The sequence below is a fragment of the Petaurus breviceps genome, unplaced genomic scaffold (assembly GCF_028583685.1).
Source record: "Petaurus breviceps papuanus isolate PSGF00001 unplaced genomic scaffold, PetGlider_PUasm1.0 38, whole genome shotgun sequence".
Classification (NCBI taxonomy): Eukaryota; Metazoa; Chordata; class Mammalia; order Diprotodontia; family Petauridae; genus Petaurus; species Petaurus breviceps.
The window spans coordinates 62185575-62212652 of NW_027186304.1; the positions used below are offsets into that span (position 1 = coordinate 62185575).

The following is a 27078-nucleotide window of genomic DNA, read 5'->3' on the forward strand; positions in this document are numbered from 1 at the left end:
ATTTGCAGTTTAGTGGGCAACTCATTTGTGTTCTTCTGTGTACACAGGAATCTCTTTTTTGGGGGGTAGGATGTCTGCATTCATAATAAAATATAAAATAAATTTTGAAAAATATATCAACTTTCATAGGTTCAATTATCATCTCTATGCAGATGGATTCCTAAACCTGTTTTTTTTAAAAGGACCAGTGGAAACTGGAAAGAGAAATTTTATTTAAATGAAGTTGGAAGTCAAAGAAAGTGAAGGTACCTAATGTATAAAGATTTCTCAGTGAGTTTATCCAAGAAGGCGAGGATAAGAGAATAGTAAGTGATATAGACCGCAAGATCAAGAGAGTATTTTTTAAGGATGGGGAAGAAGATAGGGGCCCATTTGTAGACAGCAAAACCCCAGATATGGAAAGGCTAGAGAGAATAGGTATAAGAGTGGGACAAAATAACAGAAAATGAAAGAGAATGGAACCGAGGTAAGACACCATGGCAAAGGCTTACTTCTTTATCAGATTGGAGTACAGAAGATCATGAGAGAAGTTATCTGGGTGATGTGAAATAAGATGATGGAAAAAGAGTTCTCATTTTATAGCCTCAGTTTTTCAATAAAGTATAAGACAAAGTCTTCAGCTAAAATAATGGGGGAAGTGACATAGGAAGCTTGAAAGAGACATAGGAAGCTTGAAAGAGAGACAAGAAGGTTTGAAACAACTGCTGATGAAAGTGAAATGACAAGTAAGGAGGATTACCGTGTTTCCCCGATAATAAGACCTATCCCGAAAATAAGCCCTCCCCTTACTGTGTAAGATTCCTCTAAAATAAGCCCTCCCCCGAAAATAAGCCCTATTGAGATTGCTACTGTAGTGAAGGTGATCCCCTGCGCTTTACGGTACCCTCTGTATGCATCGTTCCCCCCCCCGCCCTGAAACGCACGCCGCGCTCCGAGCTGCATCCAATCAGAGCTGCAGCAGTGAGCGCGCCATCCTGTTCTTCCCCAGTGATTTGCTTATTGAATAAAAGTACATTTTTTTGTTCACATTTACCTGTTTATTAAAATTGCTGTCAATGTTCATTAAAATAAGCCCTCCCCTGAAAATAAGCCCTCTGGTGTTTTTCTGTCCAAAAAAATTAATAAGACAGTGTCTTATTATCAGGGAAACACGGTAGTAGATTGTCTTGCCCCAGTGAGGGCCCAACTGATTAGAGAACATAAATTTGGAATGAACCCAGTAAACATGGTTTTGTGATTTCCTGCAGTTCTGTGCAGCAGCCCAAGAATAGGAATAAAGGAAGTGGTTGATGGCAGTGATCAAGGCTTGGGTTTTGTTAAGCCATGATTGGCAGTGATAGCACAATGAATCAAAGGACATAAGAAAAGAGAACAGTATAGTGTTGAACCCCTCTCACAAAGGGGCAAAAATATGGAAGAGAGAAGAACATAGCCAGTACAGGGGTGATGGACTCGGAAAAACACTTGAGAGATGGAAGGAATGGAAGTCCTCATAAAGAAAAAAAAAGGGATAGAAATTATTAAGACATAGGGAAAGAAGGATTAGATCAAGAGCTCCTTGAGAAAAGGTACTGTCTTTTGTCTCTTCTATATCCTCAACACTTAGCACAGTGCCTGGCACGTAGCAGGTTTACTGACCTGACTATAATCAGATGAAGGAATTTCAGAAGCAAAATATGGAAGGAAAAGATTTGCGGGGTTATAGTTACACTAAAGGTATAACTGTCTATGTGAGTAGTTGAAATAAAGGAGGTCTCGGGGCGGCCAGGTAGCACAGAGAGTAAGAGCACTGGCTCCAGTGTCGGGATGACCTGGGGATCGAATCCCGGGTTCAGACACTTAGCACCCACCCAGAAACACCTGGCCTTGTAACCTTGAGCAAGTTACTTAACCCCAATTGCTTAGGGGCGGCCAGGTGGCTCAGCAAGTAAGAGCACTGGCTCCAGTGTTGGAATGATCTGTATTGAATCCTGGGCTCAGATACTCAGCACCACACCCAGAAGTAACTGGCTGTGTAACCTTGAGCAAGTTACTTAACCCCGATTGCTTTTAAAAAAAAAAAAAAAAGAAAGAAAAAGAAATAAAGGAGGTCTTGAATAGATTGAGCAATGGGGAAGTTAGGGTATCTGAAGGAACATCAATATATATCAGAATCCCTTAATGTGATGGTAGGAGTTAGGGTGGAAAAACTGAGCTTGGTATTCACCTCTCTAAGGAAGAAAGGAGATTATCTTGGGAGTCAACAGACAATGACCACTAGAATCCAGACTGGATTATAAATGTGGATAGGATAAAGCTCAAAGGAAGAAGCAGGTAAAGTCTGGAAGTAGTAAGAGGGGTTGGAGAGGGAAGGAACATTCTGACTTCATCACCATTAACAGCGAGTTGAAGAGTATGAGATAAAATACAGCCAGTACTGGAGAGGGTAGTAAGGGAAATAGTGTCATTCTGAGCGTCAGGTCTCTCAGTCAGTGCCAGAAAATGGTTAGAGAAAGGAAGACACTGAAGATGAAAGACAGTTTGTTCATTATGGAGCATATATGCCAGAGAACACACTGGAAAAGCCAGGCAGAATTGAAGTAGGATAATATTGGTGGCATTGAGGTGTATTCACTGAATAAAATAAGTACTAATTTCCTCCTCAAGGGATATGAAAGCACATAATCAAAGTTTCAGAAAATAAGTCATTTTTAAAGGTATTTGAACTTGCTATACCTAGCCATATATAAAATATTTCTTGATAGTACATTTAGAGTGAACATAAAAATTATAGTGAACCTAGTACTGAGGTAAGAAAGAATGGAAAAAAAAAATTACACTGCATCACTTTTATGTGCCTTACTTCTAAGTGACAATGAACAACAACAAAAAAAAAAAAAAAAAAACAGGAAGGAAAAATGTTAATATTAGCCCTAAAATCCAACTCTCACTTTCATTCACTCTCAAACAGTCCTAAATGAGGTATTAAGTTGTGAGATTTCCATCTGATATTTGTCAAACCCTATGTAAGATCTAAAATTAGAGGATAACTGGTACAAATATTAAACTTAAGCTAAAACTACTCTAATTACATTTTCAAAGGATATCTTCCTCAATCTGAGATCCCAGTTCTTCTTCATCAGCCCCAATAGCAATGTAGTCATCTGAAAATAATTTTTAAAAGTGCGTAAGTCCATAGTTTTCTTAAAGTATTTGGAAAGAATTCCTAAGAAAGGAAAATCTTCAAGTGAAATAATTCAATTTCTAATTTAGAAACCACTGTGTTAAGTGTTGTGAGGGATACAGAGATGAAAATATGTTTGCCCACAAGAATTTTATAATTACCTGTAGTTTTTGTATTCTTATCTCTGCCCCCATCTATCACTACCTAACATTTTGATCTTTAAGCAGTATTTTCACATGTGTTTCTTTCAATATGAAAGTGTTGAAATGAAATGCTGTAAGGGCAAAAACAGTAGACTAGTTAACCTAAAAGCTTGAATATTATTAAATAATGTACAACAAATAATTTCACAACATTGCTTATGATTCTGTAATCAACTAATTTCCACTAATCTCTGCCTAAAAAGATCTCAGGGTTAGAAGGTCCTTACAGGTCATCTAGTTCAACCTAGATATGAACAAAAATCTTCTGTACAACACATCTAACGAGGTCACATCTAGGCTTTGCTTGAAGAACTCCAGGAAAGGAAACCCACTCCCCACTCCCCCAAAGCAGAGCATTGACTTGGATAGCTTCAAATGTTAACAAAGTTTTTCTAAGATCAAACCTAAATTGGATTCTGTAACTTCTGCCTACTGCTTCTAATTCTGTACTCTAGTCCCAAGGAGAAAAAAAAATCTAATCCTCCTTTCAAGTAAGAACCCCTCAAATATTTAAAGAAAGTTGTTATATCTCCCTGAAATCTTTTCTTCTCTAGGCTAACCATCCCCATTTCCCTCTTATGACATGATATGAAGGTCTTTAATCATCCTGGTTGATTTGTTCTGAATATTTTATAAATTAAATGTGACACCTAGAACCGAATGCAATGCTCCAAATGCAGTCTGACTAGAATTAAGTATAGTGGAACTATCACCTCTAATCCTTGGCAAAGACAATTTTAGTATCTGTGTTCTTTAGTAACATAACTAGGAAGTAATATTTAGGCAGCTAGGTGGTACAGTGTATAGAGTACTGAGCACGGAGTCAGGAAGACTCATTTTCCCAAGTTCAAATCTGACCTCAGACACTAGGCTGGGTGATCCTGTCCAAGTCACTTAACCCTGTTTGCCTCAGTTTCCTCATCTGTAAAATGAGCTGGAGAAGGAAATGGCAAGCCACTCCAGTATCTTTGCCAAGAAAACCCAAAATGGGGTCATGCAGAGTAGGACATGACTGAAACAAGTGAACAGCAATAAAATACTTTTGTGAAAGTCAATATTGACGAAGTAAAGTGGTCTACTATTTTTAAAATTGTAAGATAAATAGAAACTATGTATATATATTTTTTTAAATAGTAAAAATTCTATCATGTTCTATTTGTCACTAGATAAATGCCAAAAAGGCATAAGTATTGTGGTTCAGTGGAAAGATCATTGGACTTGGAGTAAGGAAAACTTTAATTAAGATTCTGGTTTTGACAATTATTGGCTTGTGTGTCCTTGGGCATGTCACTTCAACTCTCAGAGCCTCTTTTGCCAAAGTAGTCAGAAGGTGTCACAGAAGATGCTTTAGGGATCGATAAAGACACCAGCATCTAGATGGGGTGATAAATTTGAACAGTGTGAACCTCAAAAGGACAAGAGATTATTCTGTGATTAGTAGAAGAGGATGAGTCTGAAGACAACAATGGAGAGTAAGAAGTTTTCTGACTCTGCCACTATGAATGAAAGAATATGAAGGAAAGTATGGCCAGGACTAAAGAAAGTGGCTAGGAAAGCAATGCCATCCAGAAGGAGCCAAATCTCCATCAATGCCAAAAGATGGCAGGAGTAAGAAAGGAAGACATCTAAGATGAAAAAGTTAATATGTTCTGGAGTCAGTAGTGCAGAAGGCACACTGCAAGAGCTGGGCAGATCTTACCTCCTGTTCTGAGGGCTGCAGCAAGCATCTCTCGGCACTTCATTCGAACTGAATCTGAGGTGCTTGGTGCCCGGGGAAAAGATGGAATGAAGGAATCAGAAGCATTTGTCTCTTCCTTTCTGTTGCTTGCATTGCTACTGGAGCTACTAAAATAGACAAAAATCAGGAAAAAGTTGTCTTAAAGCAATTTGTTTCCTTGCTATCATTTTCAGTAAAAACAATGCTTTTGGCTTAAATGAAGTGGAAACTCAAAAGTATCTGCAACAGAGCCTTTTATGATTTAAATATATAGGAACAAAAAGCCTAGACATTAGTAGAGGAATTAGGGGATCTTAAACCTTTCCTTCCTACTATGAAAGTACAAAGGTTAAAATTACAGTGAATGCATTGCTACTGTAATTATATATGAAACCAAAATATTTTATGCCAACCCTAATCAGTCTAAGAAATAGATCTAAGTATACTAAAATAAAAATTACAGTTCATAATTACAATGTCACAATAAAGAAGTTTGGTGCTCTAGACAAGGAAGTATTTTAATGAAAAAATAATCAGAAGAGAAATGAGAACATTCTAACTCTAAATTAGTACTAGATGTACTTCAAGAGAACAGTGTTGAGCAGATACTGTTCCATCTAGATAGGAGATGAAAGAATACAGTTAAATCAACCCCTTCAGGCAAAAAGCCGTAAGTGCTTAGAAGTGGGTAGTAATGGAGGAGAAAAATCTACTTAATTTTTCTCTTCAGAAAAAAATCTATGCAAAACTAGTATTTTAGCGAAGAATTTAAAGAGTACTTCTCACTCAATTTAACCATACCAACTACTTCAGACAAACTTTTTCTACTAGATTCTCACCAAAAATAGGTACCCTGCAAAGTTCTTTCCAAGTGAGATCATCTGTTTCCCATTTTCAGTTTCGGCTTCAAAACAGACATTATCCAACCAGTCTCCCCTTGCAATTCACTGTTTATAGCATTTAAAACTACTAGTTCTACATGGTAAAGAGTTCCTTGCTGTTCCCTAAAACAACCCACAGCCTGATCACCATGGATGGAATTATTTTACCCACTCTGCAAGTTAGATAAGTCTCTTTCACTTTTTTCTTTAACCTACCAAATTCTACTTTTTACTTCACAAAGATAAATATTTCTGCTTTTTTTCTTCTCTATTTCAAGAATCCAATGTCTAGACCAAGTATTTCTTCCCAGTCCTCAATAAATGGAATAGATGCACATTTCCTGCATAATTCATGTTGTTTATATATTTCCCACCATCCTCCAAAAGAGCTCTCTCAAGCTACCTTCCCTCATCATTTCTACTACCACCCAACTATAGGTAACCTACCAGTTGTTTCTTTTATATTTCAACACTACCTACAAATAGTTTCCTTCACTCTGAATTTCTCTAACACTCCTTTGACTACTGCCTAGCTGGTACAATACAACAAGAAATATTTCTCCCCCAAATACCTGCCACAAACATTTCACTAGGTATTTACCACATGTTTTCATTTTCTTCAAGCAGAGATTATGAACATTATCTAAGTGAAGTCATAACATCTTGTAATTTGTTTTTTATAAAAAGTTGTTTTTATTCCTTTACTCAACAAAAATTTATTAAGTTCCTATATTAAGTGCAATGTACTTGTTAGGAAAGAGATGCATTTTTTGAGTCTCAAATCTTTTACACATTATATATTTAATAACAGCTGATACTGCCAAGACTGGAAGGATAGCAAAATGGATAGACTGATGAACTTGGAGTCAAGAAGACTTAACACTCAAATCCCATCTCTGATATTTCCTAGCTGTGTGAACATGGGCATCACAACCTATATGCCTCATTTTCTTATCTGGAAAAGGGGAATAAAAATAACTATAACAACTACTCATACAACTATAGAGAAGATCAACTAAGAATACATGTAAAAAATCTCTATTTTCTCATCTACAAAATGAAGGAATTGGATAAGATAATCTATTTGAGTGCCCTTCCAGCTCTAAATCTAAGATCTTGCGCACAATAGTCTAATCTTCTCATTAAAAAAAAAAAAATTTGGGCAGCTAGCTGTCGCAGTGAATAGAGCACGGGCCCAGGAGTCAGGAGGACCTGCGTTCAAATCCGGCCTCAGATACTTAACACTTACTAGCCATGTGACCTTGGGCAAGTCACTTAACCCCAATTGCCCTGCCTCCTCCCCCAAAAGCAAAAATAAACAAATAAATAAATTTGTAATATAGAAAGGTTTTGCAACTTTATAGAACATCCATTATTATTAATAGAGGCCTTTAAAAATTACACTGTATCTTATAAACATCATTGCATCTGATCCTAGCAGTTCCAAGAAGCCTATCTCCAAACCAACAGTGAATATGTGGCAGCGGCAGGTTTTTAACCCAGGTCTTCTGATAAGAAATACAGCACTCTTTCCACAACACTAAAACTGTCTGTATCTAGCAAATCAATGTCATGATTTAGAATGTAAGTTTCCAGAAAATGGAGGCCTGTGTGTTTAACTTAGAACAACTTGCTCAACTCTATGTGACTTCAGGAAACCTAAAAGTTGGAAGGAACCTCAGATGTCATCTAGTCTAATAACTAATGATCCTAGTAAGAACAACAACAATAATAGCTAGTATTTGCATAGGACCTACTGTGTGTCAGGCACTGTGCTAAATGGTGGACAAACATCTCTCGATCCTGACAAGAACACTGGGAGGTGGTTGCTATTATTATCCACATTTTACAGATGAGCAAACAGGTTCACTAACTGGCTCAGGATCACATAGCTAGTAAGTGCCTGAGGCCAAATTTGAACTTAGGCCTTCCTGATTCCAAGTCTCCTGTTCTATCCACTGAACCAACTAGAACATACTAGACTAAACATACTAAACGGAGCTTCTGCATAGACCTCCCAGGACAGCCTTTCCAACTCTGGGATAGCTTTATTTTTATTTTTTTACTTTTTGGAGGGGGGAAGGTAGGGCAATTGGGGTTAAGTGACTTGCCCAAGATCACATGGCTAGTTTTTGTGTTGTGTCTGAGGTTGGATTTGAACTCAGGTCCTCCTGACTCCAGGGCCGGTGCACTATTCACTGCGCCACCTAGACTCCCCTGATAGCTCCAATTTTTAGACTTTTTTCTTTACATCAAACAAATCTGCCTCTCTGCTCCTAGTTTTACCCTCTGGTATAAGCAAAAGAAATTTAATCCATCTTCCACTCATAGTTCCTCAAAATACTTAAATATAGCTATTATATCCCTTTTTATTTTTTCTTCTCCAGACTAAATAGCCCAGTACCAGCTCCTTCACCAATTCACATACAGTGTATTCTCCATTTCTCTTATCATCCTTTTTATTTAGCTTTTTATGGATATGTCTACATCTTACCTAAAACAAAGTTAACCAGGACTAAACACAGTACTCAAGCTATGGGTTAGACCAGAGCAGATTATATTGAAACCATGAACTATTTTCTGTCAAAACATTATGCTTCTCCTGAAGCAGTATAGGACAGTATTAACTTTTTGGTTAATATGTTACAATGTTGACTCATAATGAACTAGCAGTCCACTAAACCTGCCACATCTTTTTCAGAGTAACTGCTATCTACCCAAACCTCCCCCATGCTTTACTTGTCAAGTTTAATTTTTAATCCAAGTATAGAACTTTACAATTATTCCTACTAAATTTCATCTTACTCAATTTGGTCCCTGATTCTAATGGCTGATGAATAAATCAATGAACAGTGTCCTTATTTCAACCCCAATTCTGGTAATATGAATGGAACTGAGACTTATTCAGAATAAGAAAAGGTAAATTAGAACTTCAGAGAAAAATGGAAAAACTTGTATGTATTGTGATAAAGGGGAAAAAAGAGAATATCCAAAGCTACAATAACATAAATGAGAACACCATCAGAAAAAAGCAGTTGGGACTCAGATTAAATGATCAATCTTGATGTCAGAAAGCTGATCATAAGAATTTACCACCAGAGACAAAAAGATACAGCTACTTGCTGAATACAAACACTATCAACTGATTTTGCTTAACTGATTTTCTTGGATGTAAGAGGGGTCTATTGAGGGTAGAAGAGTAGGAAAGTGATTGGTGGGAAGTGACTATGGTTAAAAAAAAAACCCAACCCACAAACATCATCTATAATACTTAAACAAAAAAAAATAAAGTGATAAAGTCTATCATAATTTCCTTATTTCCAAGGAGAGAAAGAAAAAAAGGAACCAAACAGGAAAACAACTGCAAAGCTGGCTCACTTCAGGATAGGAAATGAGCTATATTATAATTCCTTTATGTCTATCTATCTCCTGAACTTTAAAGTTTTAAAATTTTGAGAACACAGAGGAAAAAACAAAAGATAATGATAGTATACATGAGCAGGTGCATACCCAAATTCAGAAGTGGATGAGACAGAGGTGATCATGGAATTTCCTTCTGCTTGATTATTACACTGTCATAAATGCCAACACCAGATCTTCTATTCAAGTAAACATGAATTTTTTGATAAGCAACAAAACCCTACGTTCACAAGAGACTCGGCAGAAAAGAATGGCATGGCTTTGGAAAGTGAAGCCATATCACATACTAGATCAAGGCACTGATAAACCGGTAAAAATATTTATAGGGAGTATTATTTCTGCACAATCAGGCAAGCACACTTAAGATCAAAATACCTTTCTTCTTTTGCTTCAGGGCTGTTTTGGGAGGAGATAGCAGGTTCTTTTTTCTTTTCATCAGAGTCTTTATCAGTAGAGGGTCCATCTGGAAATGTATAAAATCAATGAACTTTAGCCACATGTTATAAAAACTGAAATGTTTTATTAATGCTATTTGCCGAAGGGGGAAAAGTTCAAATCTTAAAACATTAAAGCATAACTCTATAAAAAGATGAGGTTTATCTCATCTTTGATCAAGTTATTCTATTAGCATAACACTGAGAACTATCTGTCATTTCTCTACTGGACAAAAAATTTTTTTACTTGCTTATCTCTCATTAAAAAATGCTGCCCTGAATTAGAATGGATATTTGTATGTTTTTACATCAAAATAAGAATGTGGTCATAGAATGCTATAATTGAGGATGAATTTAAATAAAAAGCAGCAGTGGTCTAGAAATAAATATATCTATTCTACAAGCATTTATGAGATACCTACTATGTGCCAGGCACTGGAATAGAAAATTAATCCCTTCCCATATTCAAGGAACCTAAATTCTACTAGGGAACATAACATTTACACAGATAAGTGTAAGATAATTTGAGGAAGATTATTAGTGACTAAAGGGATCAGAAATGTTTTTTTTTGTAGGAGATGGCACCTGAATTGAGCCTTGAGTAAAAGACTCTAGATATTTTAAAAGACAAAGGTGATGAGTGAATATGGTCTAGAGATGAGGGAAAGACTGTGAAAAAGAAGAAAGGTGAGAGAATATTAATTTCAAGAAACCACAAGCTATCTCTATTCTATTGAAATAGATTAGCTAAAATATAATATATGAAGAATAATAATAAGAAATAAGTATGGAAAGCTAAGCTATGACTTTTTATTTCATCTCATAAACAAAGACAGCCACGAAAGAATCTTGAGAATTAAATGGCCATGAGTTTTAGGAAGGCTGTTTTGGCAGTTGGGTAGAAGATGGGTTGGAAAGCAGAAAGGGCTAATACTTTCTTCCAAAGCAGCCTTCAAACAGGAGGTCATTTTAATAGTTCAGGGGAAAGATGGGAGGCCTTTCTAGAGAGGCAGAGAAGAGACAATGGAGGAAGAGACAATATAGCGGCAGATCTGACAAAACAAAATGAACAACTAATCCCCAACATAATATCAACTAACATTTACAATGTACTTTATCCTTTGCAAAGTGCTTTATATACACTATTTTCAGTGAGCTTCACAACAATCCTAAGGTAGGCACCACAGATACGCCCATTTTATAGGTGAGGAAATTGGGGGTTAGAAAGTCTAAATGATTTGCCTATACAGCCACTTAATTAGAATTAGTATCTGAATCTAGGTCTTCCTAAGTCCAAGCCTAGCACTCTATACTCTACAAAGGGGAGGAAGGGAGAACAAAGAGCCAAAGATGACTCTGAGGTTGCAAACCTGGGTAACCAGAATAATTGTGGTGTTCTTAAAAATTCAGATAAGTCTAGATGAGAGGTAGATTTACAAAAAAAGATAATGAGTTTTGCTTTGGAGAAACTGACTTTGAGATGTTCAACAGCCAACTGGTAATGTAGGAATAGAAGCTCAGAACAGAATGAAATGTGGAGGAATAATTAAAATTTTGGAATCAAGTTTAAAGCCAAATATGTTTTAAACCCATCAAGAACAACATGTTAGGGGCGGCCAGGTAGCACAGCGAGTAAGAGCACTGGCTCCAGTGTCTGGATGACCTGGAGATTGAATCCGGGGCTCAGACACTTAGCACCCACCCAGAAACACCTGGCCGTGTAACCTTGAGCAAGTTACTTAACCCCAATTGCTTAGGGGAGGCCAGGTGGCTCAGCGAGTAAGAGCACCAGCTCCAGTGTCGGGATGACCTGGATCAAATCCAGGCTGAGATACTCAGCACCACACCCAGAAATAACTGGCCGTGTAACCTTGAACAAGTTACTTAACCCCAACTGCTTAAAAAAAAAAAAAAAGAACAACATGTTACTTTACAGTCACATTTAAAAAGAAAAAAAGGCCTTATTTGGTAGTGCCACCAACTTGAGAAACTAAGTGTTATGGCATATGTTTAAATCAGTTTTTCCTATTCTTCTGAATGGCAGATGTATGAAGAATCATAATTAAAAGATTATTACAGTAAAACACTGCAGCAAAACACACACATACACACATACACAAAATCTGTTATATGCTCTGTGTTGCTTTCCAGGAGATATAAACTTGTCTTTTAGAAATGCATATACAGTACAGTATGCATCAAAACATCAACTATTAAAAATTTGAAATTAATAAATTCAAGTCTTTATATAGAAAGATTAACATCATTTTAGATTGCTTATTAAGATCTTAAGAAAAAAATTTTAAATAATATTTTATTTTTTCTAATTACATGTAAAGACGATTTTTAACATTCATTTTTTAAAATAAAATTTTGAGTTCCAAATTCTCCCTTCTCCCCTTCCTTTCTCCCTAAAACAGTAGGCAATTACGTGTGAAATATGTGAAATAATGTAAAATACATTTCTATATTAGTTTAACATAAGCAACTTCAAATTTGTTTTAAGAATACCCTTAAAGTTAATTTATGTTTTTATTCTTCTTCCAACAACTTAGAGTAAGTGGTATTTTTAAAAACTAACTTTCTTCTGACCAAGGGTTTTTCTGCCTACATACATAGGAAAAGCCAAAAATGAAGTGTTATTTAATTTTTAACTTAAAGATTTAGGAAGTCAAGAATTCCATTATTCATTATTATAGATGTAAAATAACAGTATTCTCTAAGTTTAGAGGAAGAAAAAAACTGCAGTCCAAAAAGAAGAAAAGAATATAATTAACACTGACAAAAGAGAGAAATACAGATTATTATAATACCTAGCAATTTCTTCCAGGATTTGATGAGAGACTTCGCTAAAGATGTAACTTCTTCATCTGTGCTCTGCTTGCGTATAGCATTTACTGACATTCCAATTCTTGTGGACTGCAAGGTAAGCACAAATGTAAACTTATTTGTGCAAACTATTGCTTATTAGAAATAGTCTAAAATTTCACTTAAACACAATTCCTTGTTGTATACCCAGTTTTCAAATTCATGCTGAAAAATGTTATTTTGAAAGATTCTATTGACCAATTTAAGTTCTTCAGAGGAAACTTTATACACATGTATACACACAGACACACACAAACAAAATTTAATTACAAGTCTAATATTTTATTATATCAAATGCTGGTTCACCAAGTATATCATTATATATATATATGCATATTGTTTATCTTTAACTATAAAACTCTCTTGAAAACAAACTTGGGCAATCTCAATAGCTAAGTATTTGATGAACCCAAATTATCTGAGAGAGAACTCTGTATTTGACAAGAATTGCTGGGAAAACTGGGAATCAGGTTTAGCAGGAATTGTATGTACATCAATATTCTATACCACATGCCATAATAAGCTTAAAATGGATATACAAACTGAAATTTAAAAGTTATACCATAAAAAAAGAGAACCAAGTCAAGTAGTTTTAATAGATATGACTAAGGGTAGAGATCTTAATAAAAAAAAAAGAAATAGAAGTTATCAAAACCATAGAAAACATTTTGATTTAAAGGCACTGAAAATCTTTTGAACAAAAAAAATCTATGTCATTAGCATAGGGGAGGGAAAGCAGGAAATTCAGGGAAAATCTTTGCATCAAGTATCTTCAACACAGGTCAAACAGCCAAGATATATATGGATCACTATATATATATACATATATATATATATATATATGACACTATATAGTTAATTTTAGCAGCATTTATATAGCACTTTAAGGTCTACAAAGTATATCAATTCACTGAACCCGAAAACAATCTAATGAGGTAGTTTCTATTGTAATCTCCATTTTATAGATGATGAAATTGAGGCAGAGAGAAGTTGTGACTTGTCCCAGGTCACTCAGCTAGTGTCTGAGGCTGGATCTGAACTCTGATTTTCCTGACTCCAGGTCTAGCATTCTATTTACTGTACTACCTTGTTGCCTCTATATGAAAATAAATAAGATCAAGAGCCATTCCCCAATGGTTAAAGTCAAAGTACTTGAACAAAGTTCTCAAAAATTATATGAATTATTAACAACCCATATCAAATAAATCATCAAACATTTATTAAGCACTGTGCTAGGGATCACAGACACAAATAAATGAATGACTAAATGAAAGTTCCTGACTTTGACTTTTCCCTAATATAAATGAAGGGAAAGATGATGGTCAAGGTGGCAGTGGGTGGTATTGTTTTGACTTGCACATGCTGCCACCTGTGTCTCCCTCTGAGTGCCGTACTGATTCAGTTAGATTAGTTTGCCTGTCCTAAGGTATAACTACAATAATGTAAATTTAGTTTTGTTATTTTTTTTAAACTACATGCTGTGTAATTATAATGATAAGCCTGGTTCCAGAGAAGAGTTGAATAAATGACCCTCACTTCCACAAAGAAAGGAGGGATATGCTCTGGGTGTGTAAATAATAGAACTATTGCCAGATTCAGATGATGTGTTTGTTGGTTTAGCTAAACTGTCTTCCACTGTCTCCCCTTTTTTTCCAAATATTTCAAGAGATGCCTCAGTGGGTAGGAGATATGGGCAGCATAGTTCAGAAATAAAGGTGATGTAAAAACAAAAATTATAAGTTTTATCCTAAAATAAAAATGTTTAAAAGAATAAACGTTATCCTTAAGCAAACATTTTTTATATCACTATTCATCTATGGAAAAGGGCAGGTTGGCATAAGTATAAAGAACACATTAGCTTTTGCTAATATGTACTTCTGAGGGCCAAAAGTCACAAAAACATTAAGTTTCCTTTTTTTAGTCCTTATCTTAACTCCTTGGATCATAGGATCACAGATCTACAATTGACAGGGAGAACATTCAGGCCACCTGGGGACTGTAGAAAATTCCTTTAGATGAATCCACCTTAAAATAAAAAAGGTAATATGGATGACAAGAAATACATCTAATCAGTCACAATGCTCATAATTTTGTCTTCTCCTAAAGTTACTTGAATTTCAAATTTAACAGCAAAACCTAAAGGTGCTTTGAGAATCGTGTTTTATAATTATCCTATTAGAGTCTTAATAAGTCAATCAATACAATAAATTTAAATTTCTATTTTTTTCATTTTTCAAATGCTTTATTAACTTCTTATTTACATCATCAATTTTCGCCAGATTTTGAGTTACAAATTTTCTCCCCGTTTTTCCCCTACCCACCACCCCAAAATAGCAGTCCCACAGGACATCCCCTCCTCCAATCTGCTCTCTCCCACATTTTCTCCTATACCCCCTTCTACTTTTCCAGTAGGACATGGTGGATCTCTATGCCTCAGTGTCTGTATATCTTATTTCCCAATTACATGTAAAATAGTATTAATAATAGTACATATATACATATATATATATATATATAATTTTAAACATTTGATTTTAAAACTTTGAATTCCAGATTCATTCCCTTCCTCCCTTGTTAACCACCCTTACTGGGAAGATAAGCAGTTCAGTATAGGTTGTACATGTGTAGCTAATGCAAAACATTAACATAGAAGATATATTGTAAAAGACTGACTTATATTTCTGTCCATCCTATCCCACCACCCACTTGTTCTATTCTCTATTTTGATCCCGTTCCTTTTCAAAAGTGAGTGCTTCCAACTTTCCTCCCCCCCAGCACGCCCTCCCTTCCATGATCCCTCCCTCTCATCCCCTTGCCCCCTATTCTCCTGTAGGGTGAGATACTCTATTTAGTGTGTATGTCACTCCCTCCTCAAGCCAAATTCAATGAGAATAAGGTTGACCCATTCCCTTTTGCCTTCCTATTCTTCCCCTCCATTGTAACCATTTTGACTTGCCTCTTCTATACGAAATAGTTTACCCCATTCTGTCTCTCCCCATCTCCTCTCATTATATTCCTCTCTCATTAGATTTAAATTCCTATACTTAAAACTAAAAAAATTAAATGCTTTCATTTACCATTTTTAGAACCTGAAAAAGGTTTAGATTGCTTTGCTCTCTCTTTCTGTTAACTTCTAGTCTCCCAAGTATAATATGCTAACCCAGATAACTACAGAAATGAGACAGAGATAATAGAAAGATAAAAACTGCATAGGAATTCAAAATATAAGAGATTGGCTCCTAAAGAACTTCACAGGTCTCAACAAATTGTTCACACTTGACTATATAAATGGAAAGCAGCATGGTTAAGCCCCAAAATTTTTACATTTGGACATGCTGTATGCTTTTATTATTCACGAATATATCCTAGATATCAGTTCCTAAAATATAGAAGACATTTAATAAATGCTTATTGACTTGATTTGACTCCTTAACTCTAACACTTTCACTTATTTCACATACCCAAATTTTACTGCTTCTCTGTTTATATTTCTCACATTTGACCCCTTCTCTCTACTCAGACAAAACATCAACCTAAGTTCAGGTTCTCATCACCTCATGCATAGACTACTGGGATGGATTTCTATCTGCTCTCACTTCCCCAAGTTTCTCCCTATTCTGATCCATCCTCCATAAATATAGTTTCCAAAGTGATTTTTCCTTAAGCAAGATCTATTGACCATGCTCCTATTCAAGCTAATGACTCCCTAGTACCTCTAGGATCCTGTTTTTGTTTTTAAAGCTTTTTATAGCTTTCCAGCCCAACTGTATATAACTCTACTTCCTTCATTGTATGATATGATCAAATCTCTTTTCTGGTCCTCACACACAGCACTCCACCTCTCATCTCCATGCATTTGTACTTCCTGCTCTTCATGCCTGGAAATCACTCCCTCCTGACATCCACAGAATCCCTTTCTTCTTTCAAGACAAAGATCAAGCACTATTATGGAGCACTTCTTAATCCTCTCAACTGCTTGTCCTCTCTCTCCCAATCTCTATTCATTCTGTATATACTTTCATATGTACTTGCTGCCTCTATTAGAATATGAACTCTTTGAGTAGAGATTGTTTCATTCTTCGTATTTGTATACTGGATAGAATGATGGGCTTGGAGTCAGTAAAACTCATCTTCCCAAGTTTAAATCTGGCCTCATACATTTATGTGACCCAGGGTAAGTCACTTATGATGTTTGCCTCAATTTCCTCATCTGCAAAATGAATTAGAAAAGGAAATGGCAAGCCACTCCAGTTTCTTTGCTAAGGAAACCCCAACGGGGATCAAAAAGTTGGACACAACTGAAATACAACTAAACAATAACAAAACTCAACACTGTATAAGTACTGACACATAGTGTATAATAAAACTTAATGACTTAAGTATATACTACTAGGTAAGGTATCTCCTATAGAAACTGATAAATTAGGTAAGCATATACATCCAAGGCATCAAAAACATGATAGCCACAGGTAGACCACAATATTCTTGAGTGCCAACCAAATCAGATTAAAATGTAATTGCAAAAAATTCAACAAAATAAAAATACAATAACACAAATAATGTTACTATTTAGTTTTCTAACTCAATATGAAGCCTGTAGGGTTTAGTTGCTCCATTTTTATTTAAATTTACCACGACTGATATACACAATACACACTGTGCCACATGTTATATAGGACATAAAAGTTATTAAGGTATGATCACTGCCTTCAAGGAGAAGACAACCTAATTGGGGAGATTAAGAGATGAATTTAAGGGGCAGCTGGGTGTCGAAGTGAATAGAGCATTGGCTTTGGAGTCAGAAGACCTGAGTTCAAATCCAGCCTCAGACACTTAACACACACATACACACACACACACACACACACACACACACACACACACACACCCTAGCTGTGTGACCTTGGGCAAGTCACTTAACCCCAACTGCCCTCCAAAAATTGCAAAAAAAAAAAAAAAAGAGATGAATTTAGACAACTTAAGCCCAGAGAGGTCACACAGGTGTAAGTCACAGCCATCTGAGACTTCACATCCAGCATTCTTTCAACTACCTGAAATTGCCTTTTAGTCACTAACCTTCATCTAGCTATGACTTAGGCTAGGAAGATAATGAATAGGACGACTCCCTGGCTAAGAAATATGTCCCAGAAAAAAACCTGCCTATATTGTGTTCAACTCCTTCTTTGAATACTTTGAAGAGAATTCATCAAAATCCCTCCCATAATCTCCAAATGAGGCTTCAGAACATAAAATTAGCAATCAATGCCCAAAACATGTTATCTTATTCTTCCCCCAGCCCCTTATGTTTTTAATCTCTTGAAAATGTGCAACTTAAAGCAAATTTATGACTATTTTAGGTTGTCATAAACTTAAAAAAATTACTAAATAGTAAATTACACCATTATAACATGGAAGAAAAAAAAACTTCAATCAGTGGTAAGCATTTATGGTACTGTGGTTCATTTGTTTACATATGCTTTAATATTTTATGAAAAGTTCCTATTCCCACTAATTATATAAAAACATACCTGCAATAATTCCAGAGTCATGGGAATATTCTTAAGTTCCTTTAGCAAATCCAGTGCCCCAGCCTATAAAACAAAATTAATCAAAATACTTAATTTAGTCACATTTTAATATTGCAGAGAAAGTAGAAATGAACTTTTAGCATGTTTTCCTAACCATGACACCTTATTCCATTTGCCCATCCAAGCACAAAGATGCAAAAAAAGATAGACCTATGTACTGCTTATTATTGCTCAGGTGGAGAGAGACAGGGAGACTCGGGGAGCAAAGTAGAGGGAGGGTGGCAGGGTAAACCAAGAAAAAAAGCCAAGGTAGAGAGGACCCAAGGAGATAATATGGATGAGATAAGTAATAAGGCAGGTAAAAAGTCAAACCACCACAGAGGAAAAGGAAAATAAAAGAAATATTTATATAATACCTACTATGTGTCAGGGACCATGCTAAGACTTCACAAATATTATCTCATTTGACCCTCACAACAACCCTAGGGTGAGGTACCATTATTATCCCCATTTTTAGTTGAATCAACTGAAGCAAAAGTTAAATAACTTGTCATATAGCTAGTGTCTAAGGCTAAATTTGAACTCAGGTCCTCCTGACTACAAGACTGGCATTCTATCCACTGTCCCATCTAGCTGCCTCTAATTACATATAACAGTATAATATGACACCAAATTCCATCTGGCCACCATACACACCAAGAAAACAAGGAAACACCAGTCAGTTCTTTTCACACTAAATAGTCAATATACCAAATTTCTTCTAAGGAATATTCTAATGCTTAAAGACAATTCAATTTGTGTGTGTGTGTGTATATATATCCCCACTTCCCCAAAAATCTACTTCAAGGCAAGAGCCTTAGTCTTGGCCCATTTTATAAATCACAGGATTTTATTGTACAAAAAGTTAAATATGTGCCTTTCCCCTCTTCAGAAGTATTATTGAATTAAGAAAGTTTTATCAACCTCTGATTCTTTAAATAAAATTTTTTGATATATTTTTATAATTTTACATGATTTTATGACACATGAGATTCTTTTATAAAAGATCTATAACTTAAAACTTACACTAAGCATATCACATACATTCTCATCAACATGGCTACTTCCCTCAACCAGTCCAGATTCCAACTCATCTACACATTTTCAGACTGTATAACTTTTTTGGCTGTATTATTTCCATGGATTCGCTAACAAAATAGCCATGTATGGTCCACGATGAAAAACTTAAGCTATGTGCTTTACCAGGAAAATTGAGGCCAAAGAAAAAAATTTTTTAAATCTCGTACCTCCTAGAAATTTCAGGAGAGACTAATAAAGCTTCCCCCCTCCCATTTTTGGCAATTATCAAAGATAAAAAAGAATTAAAAATACTGTAATTTGCATACATTCCTGAATTAGCTGGAAAAGTTAGTGTCTTATAACTTTAAGACTCAATCTTTGCATTTTTTTGAATTGAGATTAAAAATGGAACCCCTCAAATATGTATATTTGTCATGTTTATCTGGATTCAAACCAAATTCTACATTTAACTTGCAATGAAAAGCTAAAATCAAACAAGCCAGATTTAACATCAACTCTTAGATTACAACACCTACTACTGATAATGATGCAAGAGGAAGAAAGAATCAGTTTAACTTCAAAGCCAAAACTACCTCACAATACTAACTGAAAGCTGGATATATGGGGTCTAGTTATATGGGGTCTAGTTCATTAATACTTTAATATGGAACATTAACACTTTATCATGGAGTAAGATAACTTCTTACATTACTTAGTTAAAATGAATAATGCAGAAACGACTCAGTGCAGTACATCTATAATATAGCAATAAGGATTAGCTTATTGCTAAGACAAAATGGTTATGAGTCATAAAGAAATCTCCAACTAAGATATAATAATCATCGCTACAATTTTAGGTCATTAGGCTTCTGAAAGAATTGTTAACAGGACTATTTTACATACTAGAAAATTTACTTTGTAATAAAGGCAAAAAAAATCAACTATTCTTACAATAGGTACTATGATTTCTAATATCTTGCTTCACATAATCCAAATGCTTAAATTTTTGTATAGGATGACTGTCCTAACTATAACTGGGAAGGGGAAAGGATGCTTTTTTTATCCACTTACACCAAAGATTGAAAGGAAAAACTTTCTTGATAAACACAGTAGCTGTAGTCTGTGAACAGTTAATAGTCTATATTTAGAAAATTATCAGTCTACCTTATAACATATTTATGACTCAACCCAGGGTATTCTAACATCAAACCTCAATTATTCCTGATGCAATTCAATACCATTTAGGCTCAAGTCCCTCAAAAGAAAACCTAAGAAACCTGTTCATCATTACTCACATAAACTACCTTCAAAACTATAATTAAATTGTCTCCTTACTCATCCTTCCCATCTTTCTATATACACAGTCTAAAATTTCCTCCAAATAAAACAATCTAAATCCTCTTCAGGGTCTTCATAGTTAATTAAGAGACTATTTATTGGCAAAAATATAACCATCATCGGATGATATGGAATTGTCTCCTGAATTATGAAAGTGACTAATGACTTATCATTAGTACCTACAGGCACTCAAAAGAAACATTAATATGGGGGAGTAAACTGGCTAAGAGTTGTGTGTGTGTGCCTCTTAAGGTTTTTTTTAACCTGGTCAAGGAAAGTCTGCCTACCTTAAAACTTAATAAATGCAATTTGCAGAACAGTAAATATTCCACCTGTTTTTTCTACAACTTTAATATATGCTGAAATCAACATAAGGATAGAAACTGGACCTATGATTTCATTTGTATGAGGAACTCTTGGATGAGAAAAACATAATTTCATAATTTTAGAGATGCCTAGAGTAGAGGTGTACTAAGTGTAGGCAGAACTAGCTTAAAGTGCAATTAGGAAAGATTTAAAAAAAATTAAAATATGTAGAACATACATAATGTTAATGTGTGGTTTTCTAAGTCAATAAAAAACCCAAGAAAGTACTTGTTAAGTGGTCCTATTTGAGTCTGACACTATTGGCCTAAAGCACTGAGATGCTACATAATGAGATGCTAAGTCACATAGTCAATGTCTGTCAAGAGGTGAAATTCAGATCTTCCTAGCTCTTTATCCACTACAGTGCCTCTCTTCAACATGCTTATTAAAAATACTTTTTGGTCTGTTGCTATGATTTCATCTGTCTAGGCAACTTTCCCATTATTAGTTTTAGATAGCTGCCTGTGGCACTGGATAATTTACCCAGGATTACATAGCTAGCATAAATATAAAGCTACATTGAACTGAACCACACATGGTAAGAGTCTCACCTTCAATGTGAAATTTAAGGACCTGTTAAAAATGCAAAAGTGTCTAGTTACAGTTCTTAGAACACTGATACACAAATTTTTTCTACCTCAATCATATATGAAAGCCAGACCATTTATTTTTTTTTCATTGCAGTTGTTGACCATAGCAACTTAGAGAGGATACAAAGAAGATGAAGCCAAACCAGTCCATTTTATTTCAATGGTTCTCAATGGCTTGATAATTGTTGACAAAGACTGAAATTACTACATAAAAAGAGACTGCAGGTTTGTTAACAGATTTTTATCTGAACTATCTCAGCATCCATGGATAATTAAAAATTGGTTATTCTGTTTCTCACTTCAGACAACCAGCAAACAGGGTTTCTCTGCACTTAGTCATTTAAATATCACTCATCTTAAGAAATGAATAAACTAGGTTAGGTACGCTTACTAATTAAATGTGACAACACACAACACGTATTAGAGTAAATTAAAAAATGTTTTGGGGTGCTAACTCTTTAAGGTCCAGGAAATAATCAGTAGAAGTCATAAAACAGGAAAATGTAGTTTTTATTTAAGGAGAAACTTCCCCAAATTAGAGATATCCAAAAATGGAATGGAATTCCTTGGAAGGGTGTTGCTTACTAGAGGGTCATATGATCATAGATTGAGAATTGGAAAGCACCTCAGAGGTCAGAATTCAATCCCCTCATTTCAGAGTTGAGGAAACTGAGCAACAGAGGTTAATAATATTTGTCTTAGGAAGGATTTGAAACAAAATCAAACTACCAGTTGTCTGTTCTAAGAAAATTCTCATTCAGGTTATGGGTTGAACTAGATAGCCTCTAAGGTCCCTTCTCAAATCTTTGATTCTATGAAAATTTGTTATGGTCTAGAATCCCAGAATTGGGAAGGAGCCATAGTTATAAAAGTGCTCCCCAAAGCACTTTCACTAATACCACTCAATAAGCATTTCAGAGTTTTCTATTCACTTTACTGGGAGAAATTTTTTTTCTACAGAAACACAATTCCAATTTTATAATCAAAATCAAAGGCAAAATAAGATTCATTTCAAAACAACTTACCTGTAACTTATCTATTCAGAAAATTAGGGGTTGCCACAATTTATCACACCTCTAAACTCATGTTTAGAAAATTCATTGCAAAGAAAGCCATATGGTAAACTTTATTTTTTATTGCCTTTTTTTTTTAGGGCAATTGGGGTTAAGTGACTTGACCAGAGTCACATGGCTAGCAAGTGTGTCAAGTGTCTGAGATCACATTTGAACTCAGGTCCTGGGCCAGTGCTCTATTCACTTCGCCACCTAGCCGCCCCGTAAACTCTGTATTTTTAAGAGTGAAAATTTTACCTGGTGAAAACTCTTTCCAGAGCAGAATAATGTGTTTTGCAGACCCCAAATGCACTAAGGAATTTTAAGAAACTCTTTAGATAGGATTTATGGGAAGATACCATCAAGAGAATAGAAAAGGGTTTTAGATAGAGCACTATGCTCAGATTTCAGATTCACCAAGGTACTAAAGGGGTCTTCAGATTTTAAAAAGCAGAAAAGACAAACTGCATAAGATAACCCTAAACAAAAATAATTTAATTCTGCTATCAGATGAATGTATTCACAATATATATTATCGTAACTGATCAAAAGACCTAGAGAAAAAGAACAAAATAAATGTAATAGAAAGGTTTCATCATTCACTGATGTATGGCTCAAGTAATTTGCCCTAAGTCAAAAGAAAAATAGTAAATGTTTAACAAAAACATGGAGATGAAAGGGTAACTAATGTCACCTTTTTTTTAATTTCAGAAAGAACATTATACATCAGTATTTAGGTTTATAATCCCCAATCCAATTTATTCCTAAAATATTTTTATTTCACAGAACCAAAGAACTTTAGTTGGGTCTAGTCTCTCAAAGATGCCTTCCTGCTTCATTCATTTCCTCTTTTGTGTAGTTTTTGACATTTGACTATATAGTATGATTTTAAGGCAGAAAAAAGTAGAATTTTCTTGGCCATCTGTGTCTACACAAAGGCATTTATAGTGCACTTGTGTAAAGAATACAGCACTAAACCTTATAGGAAAAAAAAAACACAAGAAATTCTAAGATAAAAAGTGTTTATGTGAGGGAGCTTTAAATTGCCTTGAGGAAAGTATTCACAGGAAAAGGATATCACAAATGTAAATTAACAGATAGAAACTTAATTACAGCTGCTAAGCAGTGTTAAATAGTCAAACAGAAAAAAAGCACCCAGGGTCCTTTAAATGCCATAGATTAGGGTAAAACAGAAGTGGACTTTTCTAAATCAAATATATCATCAAATCCTTTAAGACTTAACATTTTCACCTTTGGGTGTTTCCATCTGAGAGACAAATGGAAATGATCTTAGAAAACAATCTAGCCTAGTCCATATCTCAGTAAGAATCCCCACAACAACATATCAGACAAGTTGTCAATAACTCCCACCTGTTCCCTCAAGCATATTACTTTAAGGACAGAGAATGGGACTTGGAATCAGAAAGACCTTAGTTCAAATCACGCTAGTGTGACCCTGGTCTTGTCAACGAACCTCTCTATGCCTCAATTTACTTATCTGTAAATTAAAGTGGTTGGATTTGGTGGCCTCTATGCTCCTATAACCTAAATTGCCCATTCCATTTTTTTTTAACTAACTCTAGTCAGAGTAACTCGTGTGTTTCTGCCTCCTCTTCAATCTTGACTTTGGGAAAAAAAAATCATCCCACTTAAAGAGACAGGAATAATTAGAAGGAAAATTTTAAAGGGTAAAAATGAAGTTCGTAGAAAGTGAATTAAGACAGATAGTGCCAACTATGTAAAGTTTCCTGAAATTTTTAAGACATAGAAAATGTAAAGTACAGGCAAAAAATAAAATAACTAGGTCCCAGAAGACCCCTTTCCTCATACACATGTGACACTTCAATAACTACCACAGCAGTAATCCCAACGCTGATCTAGAAAAAACAGATTATCACCCTCCAGATGTGGTGATTGAGATTAAGGGGGGTTTGGGGAGGAAGGCCTGGGAGGTTAGAGTATTAATTGGTAACATTTGGAAAACGCAGTCACCTGGGCTATTCGGTAGGGACAAAAAAGCTCATCATGAGCCCTAGATGAGTTAGAAAAGATCACTATTGTTATCAATAATAACAATGGCTACCAGTTTATATAGCTTTCTCCTAATATAATCTCTTTTAGGCAAGGGTCGATAAAATTATTTACCTCACTATTATGAGAATAGATTGCAACTTGCCTTTATTTATAAAATCAATCAATAAACATTTATCACGTGCCTACTTTGTACCAGGCACTAGGCCTCTGAATACATGCTTAGCCTGGGTCCACAATTTTTTTAATACGACTATATTTCAATCTAAATGGTTTTCTCGTGTACTTCAGAGAAAAAAGAATATTCTCTATACTTATGTACTGTAGTTGATATGGAGATATGGATAGAGGAGGGGGGCCGTCCTCAAGCTGCCCAAGGTGTCCACGACACATCAAAAAGTTAAAAATCCCCGATATAAAAGGAAAAAGGAGAGGGAGAGAGGACACAGAAAGATAGACAGACAGTGAGCGGGGAGAGGGCGTGTGAGTGAGTGAGTGAGTGTCCGTCGGTCGGTCAATACGAGCCTCCCAACCTCCCCCGGCTCTCACCGGAGAAAGGACGAGAAAGCCCTTTTTTATTCAAACTCGGGCCGCCAAGAGACTCCAAGTCTCGGGAGCTGCGGCTTTGGTTTCCTGGGCCCCAGCCCCCCTCCACACACACCCCTCACTGCGTTTCTCCCCGTTCCTCGCCCCCAATCCCAGCCTCTTTCCCCGGCGTTTCCCCTCCTAGACCAAACTTCGGAGCCGGCCCGGAGCCACGCACGCAGCGCGGTCCCTCGGGGCACGGAGGGAGCTTTCGGGGGCGGCTGCCTTCACGTGCCGCTGCTGGGCAGACCCCTCCGGCTCTGGCTCCCAGTCCCGTTCCCACCCTGCACAGGCCCAAAGCTGCTCGTGCTTCCCAGCGTCCCCCCCCCCCCCCATCTCCCGGCCTCATCCGGGGCTGGTGGCGCGAGGCCCCGGCCAGAGCGGCTGGAGCAGCTCGCCCTCCCCCCCGCGGCCGCCCCAGCGCGAGCCGGCCCGAGCGTCGGAGCGCGCGCTCCCTCATCCCGGCCCCGCCCCATCCGGAGCTCGAGCCCCGAGCCCCGCGCGCCTTCTCCGCTCGCCTGGCTCACCGCGTTCTTCTTCTGCACCATCTTATCCATCTTTTTCGCGATGCGAATGATCTCGTCCTCCATGGCTTCGGCGGGCTTTGCAACCCCACCCCCCCCACACCCCGTGGGGACGGGACGCGGGAGAAGCGGGGGCAAAAGGGCGATGTCAAAAGAGCGGGCGCGGGAGAGGTGAATTGGAGTCCCAGAATGTGTCACAGAAAGAGGAACCACACAAGGAAAACCGAGGCCCAAGCCCCTTCAGCAACAAATAAAGATCGGGCGTCGGCGACAGCTCCTCCCAGGCGCAGACAGCGTCAATCAACCCATTGGCGACGCTGGGCAGGCAGCACTAATCAACCTCCGATAACCGAAGGCGCGAGCGAAAGGCGGAAGTGGTTACAGCTCCAACTCGGCCGCCCTGGGCGCTGGGGGCTGACTGCGTTGGTAGTAACTCGCCTGAAAGGCCAACCAGAAAGCCCTCCCAGTCTTTGCCGACGTAGCGTATAGACTTAAAGTGCGTGGGTGAGGTGGGAGGCTTGGAAAAAAGGAAGCATGAAAGCCGAATTCGCCCTGAGTCTCACCCCCGCCACCCTAGTACAGGACTTTAATTCCCTCCTGAACATAAAGAAAATCTTTCTCCACGGTCCTCCTCTGTCGCTTCCTCTTCGGTGCTTTTGATGCCCACAGTCTCGTGCCTCCGAATAAAGTCGTTCTTCTCTCTCCAAAACCACTTCTCCTGATTTTCTCTAGATTCCCCCAAAGCTGGCAGAGAACGTCCTCCACTATCTGGCCCCTCCACCTACTTTCCCAGCGCTTTTAACGTGTATTATTTTCCTTATTACTCATCCTCCGCCCCGGCTGGACAGGTCGTCTACCTGTTTCCCAATGGCGATGTGCCTTCGCCCACTTTCGAAGGCGAGACGTGGGAGGTGCGCTGCCCACCCCCCACCCCCATGTTAGTAATGCATGCTCCCTTCTCGCCAGTCTTGAAATCCAACCAACCAATAAGTACCTATCTAGGAATGTAAAGACAAATAGCAACCAGTCCGTGCCCTCTTCCTATAGAGATGGGCATTTTTTAATAAAAATACGAGGTAATTTTGGGGTGGGGTGGGGGAAGAGGAAGGCACAAGCAAGCTGGGGGCATCAGAAAAGGCCTTTTTTTAGAAGTTGGTACCTGAGCTTCTCCTTAGAAAAGCAGAGAACGAGATCCCAGATAGGAAGACAGCCTATTCAAAGGCACCCAGAAGAGGGATGGTGCGTCCAGTGTGAGCAAGAGCGAAGTCTATTTGATCGGACCATAAGATACCTTGGATCTTTTGTACTGATCTGTGTGA

The 27078-nt window shown here is 37.0% G+C and overlaps 1 protein-coding gene across 1 annotated transcript in view; it reads right to left on the bottom strand.

The window, feature by feature from the left end:
• The window catches only part of TCEA1 (transcription elongation factor A1), a 38190-nt gene extending 12129 nt beyond the window's left edge, over nt 1-26061 (bottom strand). Inside the window, exons 1-6 of the mRNA XM_069099943.1 lie at nt 25763-26061; nt 18215-18277; nt 12632-12737; nt 9760-9847; nt 5066-5211; nt 3087-3143 (exon numbers count right to left, since the gene is read on the bottom strand). Coding sequence (XP_068956044.1) covers nt 3087-3143; nt 5066-5211; nt 9760-9847; nt 12632-12737; nt 18215-18277; nt 25763-25825 — 523 coding nt within the window. The 5' untranslated portion in view covers nt 25826-26061. The remainder of the gene's footprint in view (nt 1-3086; nt 3144-5065; nt 5212-9759; nt 9848-12631; nt 12738-18214; nt 18278-25762) is intronic.
• Between the last annotated feature and the right edge of the window lie 1017 nt (nt 26062-27078).